The 20,652-nt window shown below is 42.1% G+C and overlaps 2 protein-coding genes across 7 annotated transcripts in view; one reads left to right on the top strand and one right to left on the bottom strand.

Moving 5' to 3' along the window:
* Positions 1–16,953, top strand: part of LOC135911126 (excitatory amino acid transporter-like) — a 57,600-nt gene extending 40,647 nt beyond the window's left edge. Inside the window, exons 11-14 of one of the 4 annotated variants that reach the window (XR_010567221.2) lie at positions 10,205–10,356; positions 14,362–14,464; positions 15,353–15,504; positions 16,716–16,953. The gene's annotated coding sequence lies outside the window, so the exon portion shown is untranslated. Of the gene's footprint in view, positions 1–10,204; positions 10,357–14,361; positions 14,492–15,352; positions 15,505–16,715 lie in introns of all 4 variants that reach the window. The other 3 variants (XR_010567220.2, XR_010567219.2, XR_010567222.2) reach the window with 3 other exon arrangements.
* LOC135911124 (mitogen-activated protein kinase kinase kinase 1-like) overlaps positions 4,034–20,652 on the bottom strand; it is a 120,830-nt gene continuing 104,211 nt past the window's right edge. For all 3 annotated transcript variants that reach the window (XM_065443251.1, XM_065443250.1, XM_065443249.2), the window contains exons 17-22: positions 19,407–19,516; positions 16,741–17,080; positions 15,316–15,447; positions 14,357–14,499; positions 13,355–13,486; positions 4,034–10,331 (exon numbers count right to left, since the gene is read on the bottom strand). In XM_065443251.1, coding sequence (XP_065299323.1) covers positions 10,161–10,331; positions 13,355–13,486; positions 14,357–14,499; positions 15,316–15,447; positions 16,741–17,080; positions 19,407–19,516 — 1,028 coding nt within the window. In that variant the 3' untranslated portion in view covers positions 4,034–10,160. The remainder of the gene's footprint in view (positions 10,332–13,354; positions 13,487–14,356; positions 14,500–15,315; positions 15,448–16,740; positions 17,081–19,406; positions 19,517–20,652) is intronic.

Below are 20,652 nucleotides of genomic sequence, written 5' to 3'. Positions count from 1 at the left end.
CTCAAAAACTTTGTGCCAGTGACTAATGAGATTCTCGTTGACATGTTGGAAATGTGCTACCTCGCAGTGAAATTTGTCCCGTGTTTTTTGTCAGATGAACAAAAGCAAACATGACCGAAAGTGAGCGATCAAAGAGCTTCTGGGATGTGCTACGACTGATGAAAAATTAATGAAGAACATCACTGTAGACGAGACAATGTGCAAGCCCATCTTCACTCATGGCAGTACAGTGGACAGGACAATTTTCACCGCGACCCAAGAAAGCCCAATCAGTTCAGCCCAATGTGAACATTTTGCTCTTGTTTTTTTTTTTCACTTCTAAAGGTGTCATTCATCAGGAATTTGTTCCTGACAAGGGAAGACGGTCAGTTAAGAATACTGTCTGTAAGTTTTGAAATGTCTTCACAAAGAAGTGAGAAGAAGAGAATGAATGCTTGGGAAGAATAGTGCTGACTGCTTCATCATGGTAGTGCACCCAGTCACACACCACTGCCCATTACAGAGTTTTTTGCCAAGAACTCAGTGACACTTAATCCTGCCCTGAAAAGACAGCGTTTTGAATCCGTTGGCGCCACCAAGCAAAATTTGCTAGCCGAGCTGTGCAGTATCCAAAGGATGCGTCCCGAGAAGAGTTCCTTTCATAGGAAACTCGGAAGGGGTCTATTTGAAAGCGACAAACCCAACTAGTTGGTAGGTAAAGGCAAGCAGTTCGTGTTCTTAGAAAGTTTGCAAGCTTTCTGGACACAACTCGTATGGTGCACGAACTTCGAAGTAGTGCATGGCGACACCCGTCTTTCATAAAACTACTGACAAAATTTTACTTTTCTTTTTTTTTTTGCTTTATGAAGGTTCAGCCCTCTAAACTCAATGTACTGCCATGTGTCAGAGTGTCCTAAATAATTTACTACAATGCTTGTTTTGATGAACCGGTTCTGGTACCCAGGAGAATCATGCGTCACAATTATAGTGTTCCAGATGGTCAAGATGTTCGCTCCGTTCTGGCCATTGCTGTTACGGCCATCAGTGCCTGCCGGAGAAAAGCACTCTGCACTAGATTTTTTTTTTAATGGTCAGCATCACCAACCTAGTCTTGATGCTACACGTTTGAAAATTTTGCTCTTTGTCATGATGTCACAGTAACATCGATGACCTCAGCTCTGGCATTGTCGAGACCATCTTCAGCATCAAATTGAGATATCTTATGTTTCCCAACTTTCACAGTAGCTAAATGTGTCATGGTTTTGTGTGCAACAATGTAAACTTGTGTCAACACTCCTTTTAAGAATCAATAAACAGAAACACTGAATTAGTTATATTGATAAAGTATTCTTGGACTCTACTTTCGTTGATTTCCTGGTAATTGGTTGATTATTAAAAGTGAAAATGATGGTAGAAGTTCCATTTCTTATTTTTGCGCCAAAACCTCAGGGACGTCAGTGGGACGTCACGGATCGCTAAGTATAATTGTTCGCATTTTGGCCATTGTGGTTCAGTGAAAGTTATCGAAACTTGCAAAGTTCAGTCCTTGGCTCTTACAGAATACTATGTAGTTCAGAGCAGACGGCATCAAAATGCATGACGTTGCAGCGAGCTGGTGCGGGAATTTCAAAGCATCATTGTCACTCGTCCATCTTTTTTGCATCTTTTCTGGCATACCAAGCTTCTTGCGGTAAAAGTGGCTTTTTTGGTATTGTGGAAGGGTACTTTACTAACACAGTCGCAACCATTGCAACTCCGACATCTATTACCAGTTGTGCTGGCAACACTGTCCAAATAGACAAAAATGACTACGATATCCAGACCAACGTTCTAGGAACGTCGATCCAGAGGGCCGTTATCCAGCAGTCACCATAGTTGCCAGGTCACGGCAGCTTTCGCTTGGTTCTGTGCTCAAGTTTCTCGATTGTGACATCGAGTCGAGGTGTTTCAAAAGCCAAAAAGGGTCCTCGCTGCCGATCACCTTAATTTGATGTCTTCAGAATTTCAGCGACAAAACCGCGGAAATAGCTGCACTGTTCATCCATACATTCGGCTTGCTGAGCGAGCCGCATCAGATATTAACAGCCTTTCCAATAAGTCATAGGTTTATGAAGGGAAGTGTATGTACGTATCTGGCCTCTATGAAAGGTCCAAGCGCTTGTGCACAGCGTTGCTTTGCTGCTACAGGTGAGACACTTGACTTTATAGGCAACTTGCTGCGGCACGTAACACCCACAATATATAAGCAGCAACGTCTGCTGTCTTTTCAGATGCTAAATACGCATATTGTGCGCTAATACAACGAAGCTTAAAACTGTAAGGTTACCTTGTCAGTGTCTATAAGTTTTATTTGTGAGTTGGGGTGCACCTTTGTCTTTTGTTTCCCTGAGTCTTCTGCATCTGATGACTGGCGCTCGTGCGTGTTTGCAGTATAGAGTGTTCAATATAGGACCCAGGCTTGGGAACACAGCAGACACCTGTTGCCTGTAGTAAGACTCAGACCCCGGTGAAAGGTTGAGTATGTGAAATGTAAATAACAACCAATCAGACAAAGTTGCATTTCTTTAAACAGGTTTCCGAAAATTAGTGTGCCTATTCTGAGCAAAGACATTTGTATTAGTGTAAAAGAAACTTGGAAGCGAATTGAACCAGTCGTAATAGAATTTAGTTGCTTGCACAATGTCGGAAGGCAAACTAGTGGCGCTGTTCGCAGGTCGAATGCTCCAAAGCTGGAATGAGTGCTGTTTGCAGTTGCTCCTCAATTTCTTGCAAGCAATTAAACCAGCAGCTCACTATGTTGAATGAGAAAACAGCATCTTCTGCTTACACCGCAAAACTAAAGCTTGCTGTAAACACGATATATTGTCTCATGGCATAACATGTCACAACAGACCGACTTAGTTATTGCCCACTGCTGCCTTGTCTGCGGAAAAAAGCACATTAGCAAGAATACGTGTGCCGCTTAAAGCATTAGTAACACTAAGGCTTGGGCCAGAAAACTAAGAAAACCAAATTAAACTTTCATTTATCTTTTTGGGGCTTTTGCACAGCAGCATCACTTTGATATGAGAACCTGGATGGGCTAGTTCTCGGCGAGTCTGCTAGGTGGTGAACGATAATATGGAGTAGCGATACAATTGAACTTTCAGTGCCCCCAAAACAATTTAGCAACAAGCTTCACTTAAAATTCCTCCTTAATGTCCGTGTAAGCACAAGCTTTAGTTCGGGTAGGGCAGCTCGGGGTTCCCATCTAAATTCATGGGCACGGAGAAATAGTTCTTATCAGCAGCCACTGCACCGAATTTGTTGAGTGATGTTGCATTTACTAGTAAAAAATCAAAATCTAGGCACTTCAGGATGGGAATTATTTTATTTATTCTATCAGTGTTTGAAGAAAAAATTTTGAATATTGCAAAATTTCTAAGATCGAAGCTATCAAATTTACAACTCTGTAACTCTGCAATGAAAAATCGTATCACAATTTTGTAAACTGCGCCTAATAATGAATTCGAAGTGGACAAAATTTATGTGTTGTATAGCACTCTTGATATACATCATTAATATGTGAATAGGGCTTCTGCAATACCCTTTTAAATATCCTAACAAGTTCATCTAAGCTGTAAATTAATATATCCAATTTATGCACTTTAGATGCTCCAACAAATGGAATTTACAGACCTGCGATATCTGCTGTTGTTGCAGAGTCACAGATATGTAAAACTTCGTGCTTGTACTCAAAGCTTGTCAATTTTCAGCAGCTTTTATAAATAGGTTAACGCCCTAAATTAAAATTCTACTTTCTACAGTTACTAGAATTTAATTTTCCCTCTGAAGTGCAACATATTTCAATCAAATTGGTTGAGGGGTTGTCTCATTAAAGCATATCTGTGTTTTACATGTATTTGAATATCCGGCATCTGAGTTGACCCCAAGCAATATCTCCCTCTTCACGGTGGTCAATGGCTAGTGTCCTTGTGTTTGTTTGAATGTACAATTTGCAGGCAAGACCACAAACAGTCATAGTAAAAGGCAGAAACAAAAGACTTCTCTTGAAATGCTTTCAAATATCTTTAATTGGCACACACGTATCAAACACGTTATGGCCCCTCGGTATAGTGAGAGCAGTGTAAAGTATGCAACACTTGTATAAAGACTACAATATGTGCATGCATTAAAAAAAAGGGGGAGGGGGGCATAAAGTATCAACAAATGCAATTGAGTTATACAAAAATACTGCTTCACGATCACACTTCATGGCAGACGAAGGACATAAGGCACTGTCAGTGATTTTCAGGTACTAATCTCTTGGGAAGGTGGGGGTAGGAAATTAAAAAAATTTATAAACCACTGCTTGGAAGAAATAAATTCACCATTTCCACAAGTTAGCCACGGCGTAATAGTGGCACCCACAACGAAATAAATGCATTTTTTTGCATATTTATTTTTTTTCCCAGAGTTACCCACGTGGTTTGTGGTCATTCCAGAAAAAAACAAAAAAAAAAAAGACAACCAACCCGCATGGAGAAATATTGTGTATCACACGCAGACATGTAATGAGTGAGGACAAGAATAGGAGCACAATTCATTAGGTGATATCCGTTTGCATAATCTGCTTGTGTTTCGTTCATGCGCTGTACAAGAAAAGAAACAACGCTGGCTTAGCAATCCAGTGTATGCAGATTGTGGTATGTTTCACTGAAACAATATATATTGTCACAGTGCGAAGGCAATGTGCTTAAAGGCAACAATGCAATATTGTGGGCCCTCTAAAGAAACATGTGCCTAATGCACTACCGAGAACTCGGCAAAGGCAGCAAAAATCTTAATTAGCAATGTTGTGCTGTTACGTTAGGACTGGTGCCGATGCTGTGAAACCACCAATCATGCATGCCTGCGTCTTGTACTTTGTCTTTGGATGATGCCGCAAACTGAAAGCCTGCCACATGTACTGGACTCTGTAGGCAATTTTCCTGAAGTTGTTTTCACTCGGCCATTAAGAATAAGGCATCACTTGTGACAGAAGTGTGCTAACAACTCATATTGTGCTCCATTTTCTACCCTTATACTCATCTACATTTCTTTGCAAAAGTATGAAACTTGAGCACCATGTGCTATGTGCGTGTCTACTACGCCCGTGCCGGTGTTTTCCAAGGTGGCACAAAAAAGAGAAAAAAAAAAAAAGAAAAAGGAAATGATCACATGGTAATAGTCAAAATTTTTACTACCACTACTTGACACCAAGTTCCGTACCAAATGATGAGTCGAATGAGGCAAAAGGTAAAAAAGAATGAACCTGACATGTCCAGAAAACATTGTATGACAAAAAGTGCCTCGTGCCATGATGACTACCCAATTTAGATAAATCTTATTAAATAAAGACATGAACAGACAAAAAAAAAGAAAAGGGCAAAATACCTGATTACCCAAAGGTCAATTGTTTAAATAACTAACAGTTTACAACAAAGCACTGGGTGATTTCAATAAACCGGAGACAATGAACAAAGAATACGCAAGTGCTGCATCATGGAGTCGCTTTGAAGGAAGTCTTTCTTTTTTTTTTGTCCTTCTGGTCCCAAGTAAGAAATGGTCCCTTGAGCTCAGCCAAAAGCCACGTGAAAAGGTTTTCTAATCCACAACCAAAAATTTTGGCCAACAAAGTCATTTTAATTACTCCTTGGCGATTCACTTGTGCCGCCTCATCTCAAAGGAACGCCCAGTGAACAGGGACCACAATCTCAGTCGATGACTTTTGGTGAGACTGGCTCCAAATGATGGAACGTCTTGAGCAGTGCACTTTGTTGTAATGGCAAGCATCTGTTGATGTTGCATACCAATCATTTACGTAACCCATCCATTTAATGCATTTGACAGCTCTGCCATGTGAAAAATGTGCTTCTGTTCATTAAGCCAATCCTCAGAAATAATCGACCGAGGAAACAGTCCCAGGGTTCACAGGCGGGAGTGCTATGCTAGGCGTAGGCCACCTGCATGCCCTGCCATTTCGATGTGTTTGTGTTGGTGGCAGCCTGTTGGCATGCCCTGTTGTATTCCCGTAGTGTTGTGCTATTCTGTGCCAACCCTGGTGGTACTGTGGATGAGCAATGTTCTACACTGGTATGTGAGCGCCTACGATAATGACCTTCTACATGTGGCAAAGTTTTTTTTTTTTTTCCAAAGGACCACTCATGAGCAAAATAAATAAATAGGATGAATGACGACACAGAAATTGGTTGGCATAGCCCATGACAAAACCTTGCTGGTTTCTTTGATGGCGAGAAAAAAAAAAAAAACCTTGAATGAAATGAAAGTGAGAGCTGGTAATGCAGCAATGTATGGTGACAATGTTTCAGAAAATTTGCTTATGACCAGCAAAAATGAAGTAAAAAACAATAAGTTCAATTTCCTGAACAAGCAACACCTGTGCAACATCCTGTTTTTTTTTTTTTCTGCATGGATTACCTACAAATGTTTTTGCTTTAGGCATCCGTGCTTTCTCAGCTATAAATATACATGCAATGCATGCGACAACCACAACTTTTAGATGATGGAAGTGACCAGCACAATTTGACAAAATTTGCCAACAAAGAAGAGCTTTCTGCTGAGAGCTTTTTTCAAAAACTTCCGTTACTCTGGCATCAGCCATACCGCCCTTCAAGTAGGTGATACAGATTTTCCCCAAGATTGGGGAGAGCGAAAAAAAAAAAAAATAAAAGCTGCCACCGTCCATCAGTATTACATCACACAAGCTGTGATGTGACGACTACATTGCCACACAAGTTGTGACGTGACAGCAAAAGCAAACTTGTAGCAAAAAAGTAAATAAAAAAAAGGGTGAAAAAAACAAAGTCAAATGCGTGATATACCAAAATCCATACTGGGCAGCAATGTTAATGACATCATTGCCAGTACCAAAAACAATTGTGCCTCTGGCGAAGTGTACAAGCTGTGTCCAATTGCTGTGGGTGCACCACTAAGAAACTGCATGCTGACTGCAGTCCAAACGTAAATTGCACATATCAAAGGGGAACAAATAAAAATAAGGCAACAGATATGCTTCATTGCCCAAAAAAGTTATGGTTCATATATTGACCCAGCACAGTCTGCTGTACTGCCAAGTGACACAGCTTCAAGACTTCAAAGGCCAACTGCAACGAAATTTCACTTAGGCTAAATTGGTAATAAATGAGTAGTATTATTACCGAAGCAATCTTGGTAAAGCTGCAGAGCTGGTGATCATTAAATTTTCCTATTAGCGGCCTTTAAATAACACCTATGTAGGCATCTCGTGCACCTGGTGTTAGTGGATATGATGCAGGTCCCAGCATGTTGCCTCTGAGATTTCTTAGTGCATAGCGGGCAGCCGCAAGTGGTGCTCAATCTCTGACGTCGTGCCAAGGAGCTACACGTTACGACTCGCCCGTCAATTTCGACAAGTGGTAATGTCAGCATAGTTTTGGCATTAAAAACGTCTACTTTCGTGAGCCTTTCATGACACATCCATTCAAATTTAAAATGTAAAATTTTGCATGCAGGCTCCTTTATAGCTGCACTATTTGAAATTAGGCTTTTTAAGTGGCTCAAAACTTCAATGCAGTCGGCTTTAGGGTTGTAGGGAGCCTGGATGTTATCAACTGCAAGCATATGGTCATTGAAAGGAAGACAGCTTTCATCGCAAGTTCTTTTCAGACCTCGCCCTGTGAAACAACAAAAGTTGGGGTTTATAGAGCTGGAATTGTTGCATTAAGTGCAGTAGTAGAAAGGCCACCCAAAATAGTACGTAGGAGCTTTGCAAGCTAGGCCATGCAGCATCAATTCATTGTTTCACAGTTGCATGACAGCTGAAAAATAGCAAGCAGGGTATGCACAAAAGTGCAGTTCTGCTTCCTTTGACTCCTACATTCAAGGGCACATATACAGTGTGCTGCATAAATAAGTGAGCCACATATAATACAAGGCTTTTTCCAGGTAAACCACTGGCTTGTTTACGCTGAAACTTCACGCAGAGGTGGCATTTTGCAGTACATTTTGGCTAATACCATGTTTGGATGCTGTGCTTCGATAATGGAAAAGAATGGTGCTGGCATCCGGCACTGTTACAGTGAAATGTAGTATCTCTCTGTTACATTTAGAGATAGCACTGCTGCTCAGTTGCTGAGAAAAATGTGTTTTTTTTTTTTCCTGGGATAACCACAGGTGACATGTAGTTGAGACTTATTTTAGACAAAACTGGCAAACACTGCATTCAAGGATGGTCTTAAATAGTCTACAGCGAAATTATCTTTCTCTGAAAAATAGGACATTTGAATCAGCTAGCAGTTTACGTGGATTCATTGTTTCTGCCTGTTTACCTTATGCATACAACATTTGGTATAAACACTTGTCAACCTCGATGCAAAATCAGTGCAAATTCATAATTTCCCTGCCTTCTTGCAATTTCATTTGTGACTTCCGACAGTGTTCGTAACTGCACCACATTACTGCAGTAAAAAGACTGTGCTGAGGCAATGCATGAAGTAACGCAAACCAAGAAAGACACAGCTTCCAACCGATGAAAAAAACAAGCTTTTGTCTTCAAGTGTCACAAACCAGTGACCCACTCTGCAATGCAGCAGAGTACTGCCATCTGTGCAAGTAAACCAGACTGCACCATTCACATGTCATGCCATACCCAAAGGATACAAAACACTGTTTCCAGCAGTGACAAAGAATTAAAAAAGAACTGTGCTGGTACCATGTCAACACCACAGTGCAGAACTGAGGCAATGGCAGCACCAAGAAAAACTGAACACACGCAAAAACTAGGATGCATGACAAGACACGTTACATTAAGTACACTTCTCTTTTTTTGTTGTTTTTCCTTTTCTCTAGCTTATATACTTTTTTTTGGCACACACTTTGATATATAACACGCAGGTCATAGGCAGGACTGAAAGCACTTTTTTCAAGGTGCAAACAGGGTCATTTTCTTTCTCTAACTTCTAGCATTGGTTAGATTTCATCTTCAAAGCCAGAATTTCTTTTGTGTTTGTTGAAAGAGACAGCATGTATGTTACCTTGAGGAACTGTCTTTAGAACTCGGATTCTTTTCTGCTGGTTCAGTATCTCAAAGGCACATATACACGGCAACATTGCATTGTCCTGCCACGCTTTAGACAGTGTACACAAAGATTAAAGAACAAAAGGGGACAGAGGAACAGAGAGAGAGAGAAAGAACACAGAGTGTGTCACACTGAGGTAGAAAAGAAAAAACAGAAAAAGAGAGACAGGCATACATGTTGTGTAGAGGTGCTCGTAGCATGCTGAAATGCTAAGCATATGCACGCCATGCTTGCAACAAGGACAGGTTGCATTCACTCCCAAATGATCACTTTCACCGATACTTTCATTTTCATTTTTGTTAATGTTCATACCAATGCCCTTCTACAGTGACACAGTTCCCACTGCCATGGTGTTTTTGGTACCCACTTTGTTAATCCATCAACAGCCGCTGGATATAGAAAACTGTTCTAATGCAAGGAGAATAGGATGAGCATAAGTTTCTATCACCATGTCCATTATCAGTGGTTCAGCCAATAGGCAAGACACTGATTGTCATGCAAAAGAAAGTGATCCACCGGGAGGAAGTAGACTTCCCATTTTCGTTGCTACCTCATTATAAGTCCACATATTCAGAATAGTCTTCAACATGCTGCTGCCTCACTTGGGGGGAAGAGGGGAGGAATGCACAAAACCCACAAGTGAATGCAGACGACCCCGAGTGACTGGATTGCAAAAACATGCACAATAGGCAACACATAAACACAGAATGCTATATGTGACCACAAAAGGGCTCGACAGTTTCCTCAGACGACCATGACACTGTGCAGAATCCATGCATGCCCTGGCATGACAAAAACCAGCCGTGGCTCTAGGTGACAGACCTACGTGACAAAGTATGTGAAGCCGTTGCTTTAAACAGCACAACTAGAGAGGAGAGAAGAAAGGACAGAGCAGGATGGTCGGGACTCAAAATTAGCAAGGACATTTCACACAATCTGGAAGAGAACATGTGGCACAGTTTTGCAGATGGCCAAAGATGTAGTCACTCGGGGAGCTCTCACTGTGGTAGGGTGTGTCTAGATTTCAACTACCACTACTGCTGCTATGACCTTGTTGACGGTGGCGGTCATGACACAAAGTCCTCACGACTCCTGGACTGAGTGGAGACCGGCTTCTTTGAACGCAGGGTGGGACAGAAGGTCAGCAGCCGGCGGGCGGTCTTCGGATTGAAGTCGAAGACACTGCAGAGCCAGGTGCTGCGTCCTCAAGCTGAGCATCTTGGGAACTGGCGGCGGAGACTGGGCACACGAGATCTGCAAGAATGATGCGTTCCTAAGGGTACTGCTTGACAATTCTAAAACAAGAAAAAGATAGCAGAGGCGAACTACAAGCTGTGATGCCATGAGGAGGTAGTGTCACTGCCATGATTCCTTTACCTAAACAGAAGTAATGGCAAACCCATTGTGTCTCTGATACTACCATTACGAACAGATTAAATGTGTAAAAGTTGCCAGGGTGTCCACCAAGTTGATATTTCTAAATTCCCTGAGTTTTTTAGCTTTTTCGTGAGTGCCTTTGCAAAATTCCCTGAGTGATGCAGAACTATGTTTTATGTCAAGAAGGGCAGAAACCATATCGCCCGATGCTGTCACTCTCTGGTAAGCATATGAAAAAAAAAAAAAAATACTTAGTCCAATTTGAATACTAAGAAGTAGTGTTTATGTTATTAAAAAAGAGAATAGAAGGGAGGGGTTAGTAAAATGCACAGCAAATAAAATGTCCTCGAAAAAAAATTGCAAATCGAGTCGGACATTCTCAAATACGAATGAAAAGGAGATGCATACAGAAGCATATATTTTCGAATATGAGCTATTTCTATCGACTGATAGCAAGCCCAGTGGTATGAGGCCCGAACGCTGTCAAAATTGAGATTCTCTCTCAACAGCTCGTAAGTCAACTTCAACTGTCGTGGCATACTCTCAGCCTGTGCACGACACCTTAGTGTTGTTTCACTGCTTTAAAGCGTTTATTTTGGTTTGGATGAGGGACACCTGCATCTCGGCATCAGCCAGCACTTTCTTTTTTGAGCTCAAGCTCCTTCAAAATGGCGGCAGCACGCTTCCTTTCTCGTTCATTCCTCAATGTGTAGGTCCCTTCTTTTCTTGTCTTCCTTCCGCCACTCGTTCGCCCCACTGACCACTTCAAGCATCTTGGTCAGTTGTACAGTCCACGTCCGATTTATCGAACTCCCTAGTGGCCGCAAAAATGTCAGAAAAATCGGCCACTTGGAAAAAATAAATGCATGTCATTTACTGCCCTTAAGGTCTCAAACCGCCACACGCACATTCGAAAACGCTCTGAGGGCCCGCCGGTACACGTATTAGGCATATCGCTGCTCGTACTGCGACAGGAAATACCGGGTGCATGCGTGTACAATTAAGGAATATATACTGTGTCCCATGGCAATAGCCCCTTCCCACGCTCGTTATGCTTCACTGCAATACTTTTGCGTATGCTTCACCAAGTAACACTTGTGTACGGAGGCGAAGCTCACTTTCGGGAACCGGCATTATGCAACGCACCGTGCTTTCTAAGCTTCTAAGGCAATCGCTAGGATCACAAAGGCGAAGTTTGTGCCATTGCTGTCAGCAGCGAATTCTTTCAATAAAAAACATGGCATCCAATGGCAAGAAGCTTCATAGCAAACGTCGAAGCAGCTAGGCCTAGCAACGCCGCTGTGGCGGCTACTGCCGCCAGCTGATCTGCGTGCGACAGCGCCGGTTCGAGGCGGCAAGGTAATCAAAATGGCAGGGGTGGTGGCTTTGATTAATGCCATTTCGGACCTGCGGTCACGGCAAAACCTCCGAAAAATCAGATGGTGAAGAGTTCTTGGGTTTGAAATTTCAGACATTCTGATACATTGACTCTATGGGGCGGTGCCGCAAAGCCGTCCAAATTATCGGGAATCCGGAAAGTCTGTCGTTGACTGTACACGGGCAACTCCTTCAGCCGATGACAGGGCATCAAAGACGATTCATTACGATTCCTGTCTGTTACTCAAGCCATCATTACCTCGACTTTCGACCCTTTCAATAATATTACGGCTAATTTTCCCCTATAGAAGCACAAATTCCCTGAGTTTTTCTAGGCTACTCAAAATCCATAAGAATTCCCGGTTTTCCCGGTTGGTAGACACCCTGGTTACACATAAAATTTCCGCTTTCTCGACTTCATAGGATATTGGCACAATTTTGGCTCGTGCACCTAGTTTGGGGATTATACTATTTTATTGTTTGGATACATAGTAGTGTGGAAATGCATTTATAACAAGTGTTCCACCTGATACTTTCCTGTTCCCAGTTTAACTTCCCTTGATATACAAATGAGCACATAAAAAAACTTCAAGAAAACTCATTCATGATGACTATCCAAGTATGTTATAGCATGTTTTTTAGATGAAAATGAATTCGGAGAAATGTTAAAGGATTTTTATTTATTGAAGAGCATCGTGAATGAAGTCAAGACTCACATTTTCAGACCGCACTACCTTTGGGATTGGCCCACATTTTTAGAATGTACTATCTTCAAATAACCTTACACTTTTAGACTGCCTCTTTTTTTCTTTGGGGTCGGCCTACAAAAACAGTTAGATAAGTGGGAAGAAAACAGATCTGACAATTCCAGCAATGCTATTTGCACTAAAACGAAAAACTGAGAATAGGGCTTTATTTTTAGGCTGCACTATCTTCAGGGTCGGCCCATGAAAATAGGTAGCCAGAAGGAAAACTGGTCTGATAGTGCCAAACATGCTGTTCGCAATACACAAACTGCCTTAAAAGCAAAACCTCAGTGCCACTGTTAACAGCACCAGGCGTTTTTCCTGCAACACTTTTGTGACAACCCATTTCTTTTTTTATGGATAGTTGTTATGGATTGATGCTATCATTGCCTAATTGCAGACATTATTTCTTTTCTTTCCGGAATTGCTTTGAAACAATGCATGCAGATGGTAGAACTAAAGTGCCTTTCTGTATCGCTGTTAGCTTGGAGTCACCCACTGGTGCCCATTTGTGATTACTTTTATTACAGTGATACTTTCTACAATATCAATCATGGAGCCCAGCCTCATGGTTAAAAAGGAAATGCTTGCACATGAACTGTTTTACAAGAATTATGGCTTTGTGACTGTTATGAGCGTTTGAGAAACACTTCGACAATGTTTATCCTTTACTCAAACTACAGAGGCTGTGTTAAGCATAGTTCAGTGGCACCACCTATGGAAGCATGGACACATCAGCAGCTACTGCTGTAAGAGTTTGCCGCAGTGAGGTCTCACCCGGTAAATGAGTGCCAGGTGATTCAGTGTGTTGCAGTTGTCCCAAGGATGCGCGTTGGTGGCCATTTCAATCAGAACGCAGCCCACGCTCCAGATGTCGCATGACCGGCCGTAGTTCTCCCCTCGTAGCACCTGCGCGGATGAGTCCCATGGCTGTTGGGCATTTCTAAACTGATGCTGACAAACATGATCTCTATTTTGTTTACTCTACTTAACAACGAACATTCTGAGGGTACCATTGAACAAGAAAATGCCACCAAAGTTACACCAGCACATATGTTTCTGGAGTTCTAGATAAGCTGATGAGTCGCATTTGGAGAGAGCAGAGGACTGATACACTGGAAAACAATGTAAGAAGCAAAAGATTGGTGGCAGGTCTTTTCTTTCTCAACACGGTGATGCCTCACATGAACTGAGCCTAGCTGACGTTGGGACCAGATGTTTGATTTTTGATAACTCTCTTGTGATCTGGTGTTCAGATTTGCTTCTTGTTCATGAGCACCAGGGCAGTTGTTTTTCACGACTTTTGCTTTCAACCTATGTTTATAGCAGAACAACTCGACAATTTTTCTTTATAATAACTTTCCCAAAGTAGAACAGTGAACTGGAACTGGTTCACTGCTGCGCTAATATTTCATTGATTTCTATGCATAAGTTTACTGTGATAAAAAATCCATCGACGAATGTTAAAGTTCAGCTGGAACAGTATTCACGGTATGAAGAGAACCTCTCTGCTTTTGATACTGTTTCATAATACTGCACATTACAGTCACAGCAATAAGAAATGAAAGATTACAGATACTTAAATGTTACATGGAAAAAAAAGAATGAAACTAACATCGCGTACGAGTGCAATTTTACAATTTAGGTGACTTCCTAACTTCCAAACCGAGCTTTTTTTAGTTGCGACAGTCAACTAAGACTTAACACCTTACAAGAAAAACTACGTAAAATAGACACTGTCTCATAAAGCTGACTCAAAACATAGCACATCTTGCTTACTTCAGGAGCCATGAAAGCAATGGTACCCAGCAGTTGACCCTGAAACTCTCCAGCCAGGGTGGCCTTGCTCTGAAGACGGCTGGCCGAGCCAAAGTCGGCAATCTTCAGGTGCTGTCCCGTGCTGTCTACGAGAAGGTTGGCACCTGGAACAAATTTTTATTTGCTTCCGTGAGGGTGGGGATTGCCTAGTTGAAAAAGCATTTCAAAACGCGCCTTGCTCACCCACCCTTAAAGATGCACAGCACCTAGTGTGTGTGCAAGTGTTTAAGCCATATTTCTTTGCACTTACTACCAAGGCAAAAAGCCTTTACTTTAGAGTAACAAACGGAACCGCACTTTTATTAGAGCAAAACAACATGAAAACACAGGTTCTCATATTTGCCATTTGGTTCTTGTACTGCCCAGTCAAAAAATAAAGAGAGCAAACCATCGTAGGGTTTGAACTGGTTTGTGTTCCACCACACAATTGACAAATTGTTTCCAATTGTTTCCAAATGATTTGGAATGCAGCAACCGGTTAAACTCAATAAGAGAGTCTAGGAGGTGTCGTAAGTGCTGTTTCTTTTATCACCTGAGTATCCAGCAACCAAACCAGATTGTTCTTCTGTTGCACACATTGATATGAGGATCTATCAAGGCTTTATGAAGTAACACCTATGAGACAAACAGTGCTAGTAGTAGTAGTAGTAGTAGTAGTAGTAGTAGTAGTAGTAGTAGTAGTAGTAGTAGTAGTAGTAGTTTAGAGGCAGAATGGCAACAAAGGGTAAGATGCGCCAAGCTCTATGCACAATGATTGTATGAAGTGATGCTTTATCGTATTCCAAAGACATTATGGTAAGTGTCATGTGAGCTTCAGCCTACTCTGCACAAAGCATGGTGCGCAGCCACAGTCATCAAACAGACGCAGTGACACGCTCAACCTGATAAAGGTCACATGCAGCAGCTTCCTTGGAACTCACCTTTGAGATCCCTGTGCAGAATGTGGTTCTCGTGCAGGTACGCCAAGCCGCTGAGTGCCTGGTACGTGTAGCGCAGGATCGTGGCCTCTGGAAATGGCCCATACCGCTCCAGCAAGGAGGCCACTGAGCCACCTGGCACAAACAGACGCACCGCATAGACCCAATAAAAAATCTGTAACACCAACCCATGTAAGTGGCAGCTTTTTGTATTACCATCAATCCAACCCCTCTCTCTTGGGGGGGAAAGAAAGAAAGAAAAAATCTTGCCTGGTGGCGTCCCAATGTATAGACAAAAAAATGTTTATCAACTGAGCACGAAAAAAAATCATGCGAATCCCATACAGTGTGGGAATTGCTTTAAACGTAGGGGTGTGCAAATACTGAACAGCATATTTTGAATCGAATATCAAATAAAATTATAATAATAATAATGATAATAATAATAATAATAATAATAATAAAGAAAGCTTAATACTAAACCGAATATCAAATATCAAAACTTTATCACAAAATTTAATGCTTACAAATTTTAGGCGTGAAAATGGTGCTGCACATGCTCGAGAGTCTTCTAGCATTGCATAACAAAAATGTAGCCAGCTATCAGTAACTTAGGTGCATGGAAATCAAGGCAATACACGGTGGTCTACTTTGACTTTATTTCATAGAAAGTTTTGCTTTCCAGAAGCTCTGACTGTTGGGCCAGTTGGTACATCATGTAGTGTTGTTGAGGGGAATAAGGGTGGGAAGAAATGATGTGGATGGGACAGACAAGTTTTTTTTTTCCAGAAGACAGAAGGGCTATTCCAACTTTATGGCAGGTGGGTTATCATGAGGGCAATCTGTGCGACAGACGAAAGGACCACACATCATGTGACTTGATCCCCGCTTCATACATAGCTGGTGCTTACAACGTAAAGAGCAGGAGGCGCCATGTACACAGTTTCGTGGTAGAGTTCAATGTGATTTGCCATCTGTCAGACACAATATGTGCAGGGTCATGGCAAATTCGCGCGACCTCCTCCCCCCCCCCCCCCCCCCCGATTTTTCTTTCATTTGCCATCTCTGCAAATGCATGCAAACGGGTAATGGCACTTTTGCGCCTGCTGTGTAAATCCAAAGCTGCTAGTCTTTTGATAGTTACCGAACCAAACTGGTATTCCATGAAGTATTTCTTAAAGTACTTGTACTGTTGAACCAAAGCCCAAAAAATTGGGGGAAAAGGCAAGGAAAGCCTAATTTTACAGACAGAAGTGATGCTTCACAAGCACATCCAAGCTTTCATATGTAAAAGCAGTGCAAAAAACGCAGACAAGAACTAGAAGACAGTTTGCATAGAAACTTAGATTTGTCATTTCTTCATCACCTCACGAAAGCTGCCACATGAAGTGTCACTGCCTTAGATGCAGGCATGGAGAGTACACTCACCAGCCATCCACTCAAGGAAGACATTGTACTGGTCCTTGTGCTTGGTGGCACCGAGCAGGGGCAGCACGTGCGGGTGTTCGAGGCGTGCCATCATCTGGATCTCGTTCCAGATGTTGCCCATGATCTCGGCCGTCTCCTTGTCGTCACGCTGGCATGATCGGCAGAAGGGCAGCTGCTTGACAGCCATCAAGGTGCCCGTGCTGCGGTCTATCGCCTGGTAGCACGAGCTGAACGCCCCAGCACCTAGCATTGGGCCTCGCAGCCAGTGTTGGCCCTCCACATAGCTCGATCCTTTCGCCCCCTCCTTGCTTGCGCCGAATGAGATGGGAGGAAGCCCCGGCTGAAGAAGAGGGGAAAAAGAAAAACTAAGCGCCCTTGCTTACTGCAAGTGAAGCACAAAAACCAGGTACAGACGGCGGGTACAATGCAAGGCATTGCCTAATTTCATGTAAGGTCTTGAAACTGATTTTGTGAGTACCTGGCGTCAGAAAGCAGACAATGTACTGGGGACAAAAATGCAAGCAAGAGTTCTGCTTTCAACTGATTTATTTTGTAAGAGTGTTTTCTGAGATGAACTGCACATGAGTAACTGTACCTGGGAGTCCATAACAAGTACAACATCTAAACAATGGGCAATTTTATGAAGTAGAACATAGGTTACAATATAATATTTTTATGACAAGAACAAGCTGTTCTACTGTCATTTCCAATTTAACAATACAGATACATTTATAAGGACACCTATAAACAAAAGAAAGATCTTCATGTAATGTTTACTAGTATGTTCCTATGTATACATCTTCATGTTTTTTAAAGTTTTCATTTTAATTGTACTTTTTGTATTGACTGTTTTGATGTTGTGCAGTATTGTGTTGTCTGAATAATGCTCTGGTTATCTTGGTGCATTTTATACTTCTTTTTAACAACGCTTGTTTAAGCTAACGTATCTGTAGTTCTCCCCTTACACAATGCCCCCATGGAGGTGAACAAACAATAAACACTGCAGCAAACCTCGTTAAACTGTACCTGCTTAAACAGTAGTACCATTTTAAAAGTAGTAAAGTCAAATCCCTGACTCAGCAGCCATTGAACAAAGTGCGTCTTGTATCCGCATAAACCGTACCAGCATATTGCGTATGTATCGGTTAACACGTAGATGGCATCAAACCGGCATTTAACTGGCATCAAACGAAAATAATGAGACTTTTGTCGCGCAAAGTAAATAAATACTGCATGTTTTTGCCCTTTCATCGCACTCTCCAAGTCCCGTTTTTGACACGTAAGTGGGCGATCTCATGCTACTTCAGTTAAGCAGTACTATGGTTTAGTACATACTTTTTCCGAGCTCCGGCCAACTACGGTTTAACGAGGTTTCACTGCAAATGTAAAGCCCCAATGGAGCAGGGCCTTTGAGGGTAACAAATGATGATGAAACAAACAAACAAACACAGTTAAATAAATAAATAAATAAACACGACCCTAGAAGGATCTTTTAGGAGTTTACCTTCAACAAAGCTAACTGCAGGCATTATGATTTCTTGCTCGTCTCGTTGGTCAAAGAACTTCAGATCCTATTGCTAATTCATAACGTACAGTAGAACTACATTGATGCTATCCCGTTACGTACGTTTTCCTGGCACCAATGTTTACAATCGAGTACGCTTTTACCATTTCATATGTTCCCGGCACCAACGTTCAATGCATCACCAAACTGTGATCATATAATATATTTACCAGCTGCTAGATCCCAAGTAAATCGGAAAAGAACAGTAGCCACCTGTCACAGCGGCTTCCCCACAATAATCACCTGTTTGTCTCACATTAAAACCTCGGCATGCACTCGGTTTTCTATTTCGGTACCAGCAAATCTGCTCTCAGGTAATTGCGTGCTGCATTCACAGGTGTCACTGCCAACCCTATTGCAGTAAGCATCTTCACATATCTGTTTCACAGTATGTGAAGCTTGGTGCCCATTTAAAATGTACTGCACGCTTCTTTCAATAGGTGATAACCCAGACACGCTGCAACATTAGTGTGATGTTTTGTTCTGATGGCATCATAGACATGGTATTCCAGTGTCACTCACCATCTTGATTTTGTTTGTCTCCGGTTGCCTACATAATAGGAAGCAATGTGCATTCGCTTGGGCCTGACCATAACAGCGCTCGTCGGCGTCGTGTGCCACAAACAATTCAAAGCCAAGTGGGCACGTCAAAACTTCCCGCCTAGTTAACCCGCTCAGTGAAGCTGCTGACCCAGATCAAATTCGAACAGCGCAAACCTAAGCTTGCGAAAGCCACAGACATGACAGTGTGTGTCTGGGGCCGCTCAAGCCCCAGGCAGCTTGGCACACATTGGCGTGTCATGGAACAATTTGCGCAATGCTTCACATTCCGTAGATGTCAGCTACAGTTGAATCTGTCCAATCTTTTAGTCGCTTAGGATCGTACGTGTTCCCAGTTGGTAATCTTTTTCTTAAATTTTTTTTTACACAATTATGAATGGGGTTCTACTGTGTAGTGGGAGCTTCATTCACACAATGTAGAGACAACTGCCAAATGCACACTGAAAAGCTCTGGCATGGAGTGTTGTTTGTGACGGGCAACAAACAAGACAGCCTGATGACGTGATTTCGTCAAGTGAGAAGCGCACAGTGCAAAACTTACCACAGATTTGAATATGATAAATTCGTTGTCTTGAGTGTCGTCTTCAGTGGCCAATTCCTCAAACTGTGCCATGTTGCTGTCACAGCCCCTTATTGATGCTATAGGTGGTCCTATGTTGGGAATGAAGGAGAGAAAAAAAAAAGAAGGAAAGAAATTGTTAATACACAAGCACAAAGTCCATCATTGCACAACATTTGCTCTTGCATGATTGATATCACAGCAATTCGCCAGACCTTATATTGAATCGGTGAAAATTTTCTACCTTGGAGGATTACGACCCTGATCTGCTAGCAGCTCATTTCATCTTTATTGAGTCTGTAGAACAAATGCATGAACTGGAAAGAAGGATAGATGGAAATGAATAACTCTTGAAGCCAAATAACCTGCTAAAAGCACAACCCCTTTTATTTTTCATTTTAGACATTAACAAACTTTTTCAGAAATCCCCTGCTGGCTGCTCATAGTTTCAACGTAAAAATATCAAAAATGTAAATATAAACGCTACAAACTTCAGAAAACTTAACTTTTCAGAATAACGATCGTGCTTCACTTTCCAGTACAATGCCTCAGTACTATGAATCACGGCAGCCAGAACAGTAGGCTATCAGATGACAAGGTGCAGAAAGCGGACGCCCCGGCACATGGGTTCAGAAAACCTGAGAATGCACTGGAGGAGAAAAACGTGGGAGGGGACTTATTTTTCTATTGCGTCGTGGCTGTGCCAGCTACGTGCGTGGACCTAGCTTGCACTTTGGAATAGTTCACGTATCTGCCTTGAGCAATACAGTTGCGGTGTCCACAGCAAGGAATGTGAAAAACGAACAAAACATTACGCTTTGGAGGCAACGTAAAGCTTCTCTGTTGGTGGTTCTCTCGGTGTCCATGTCTCTTTTGTACATGTCACTATTGCTATACAATGCATGGCAGTGGAATTTATAGCAACAGCGTCAAGCGATAGCCAACAGCGACGTTTTCGTGGATAGCTTGTACAGTGACAACTGATGAACTGATGGGTTGATGAAAGGAAAGGTTAGTTCTAGGGCTTTCCCTACAGCGACCTTTCAGAATAACGAACAGTTTGCCGCCGTCCCCTGAAGTTCGTTATATCAAGATTTCGCTGCACTAGAGGTGAGATGCAAGAATCAAGAAAAGACATGCTGCCAATAGATGCTGAACCCTAAAGCTCCACGTGCTGCAGGCTATGCATGAACACTTGACACTTTACACAAACAATTAGCAAAACCAC

The sequence above is a fragment of the Dermacentor albipictus genome, chromosome 9, assembly GCF_038994185.2.
Source record: "Dermacentor albipictus isolate Rhodes 1998 colony chromosome 9, USDA_Dalb.pri_finalv2, whole genome shotgun sequence".
In the NCBI taxonomy this organism is placed as follows: domain Eukaryota; kingdom Metazoa; phylum Arthropoda; class Arachnida; order Ixodida; family Ixodidae; genus Dermacentor; species Dermacentor albipictus.
Note: the sequence above shows the minus strand (reverse complement) of the source record. Positions and strands in the feature narration are given on the sequence as shown.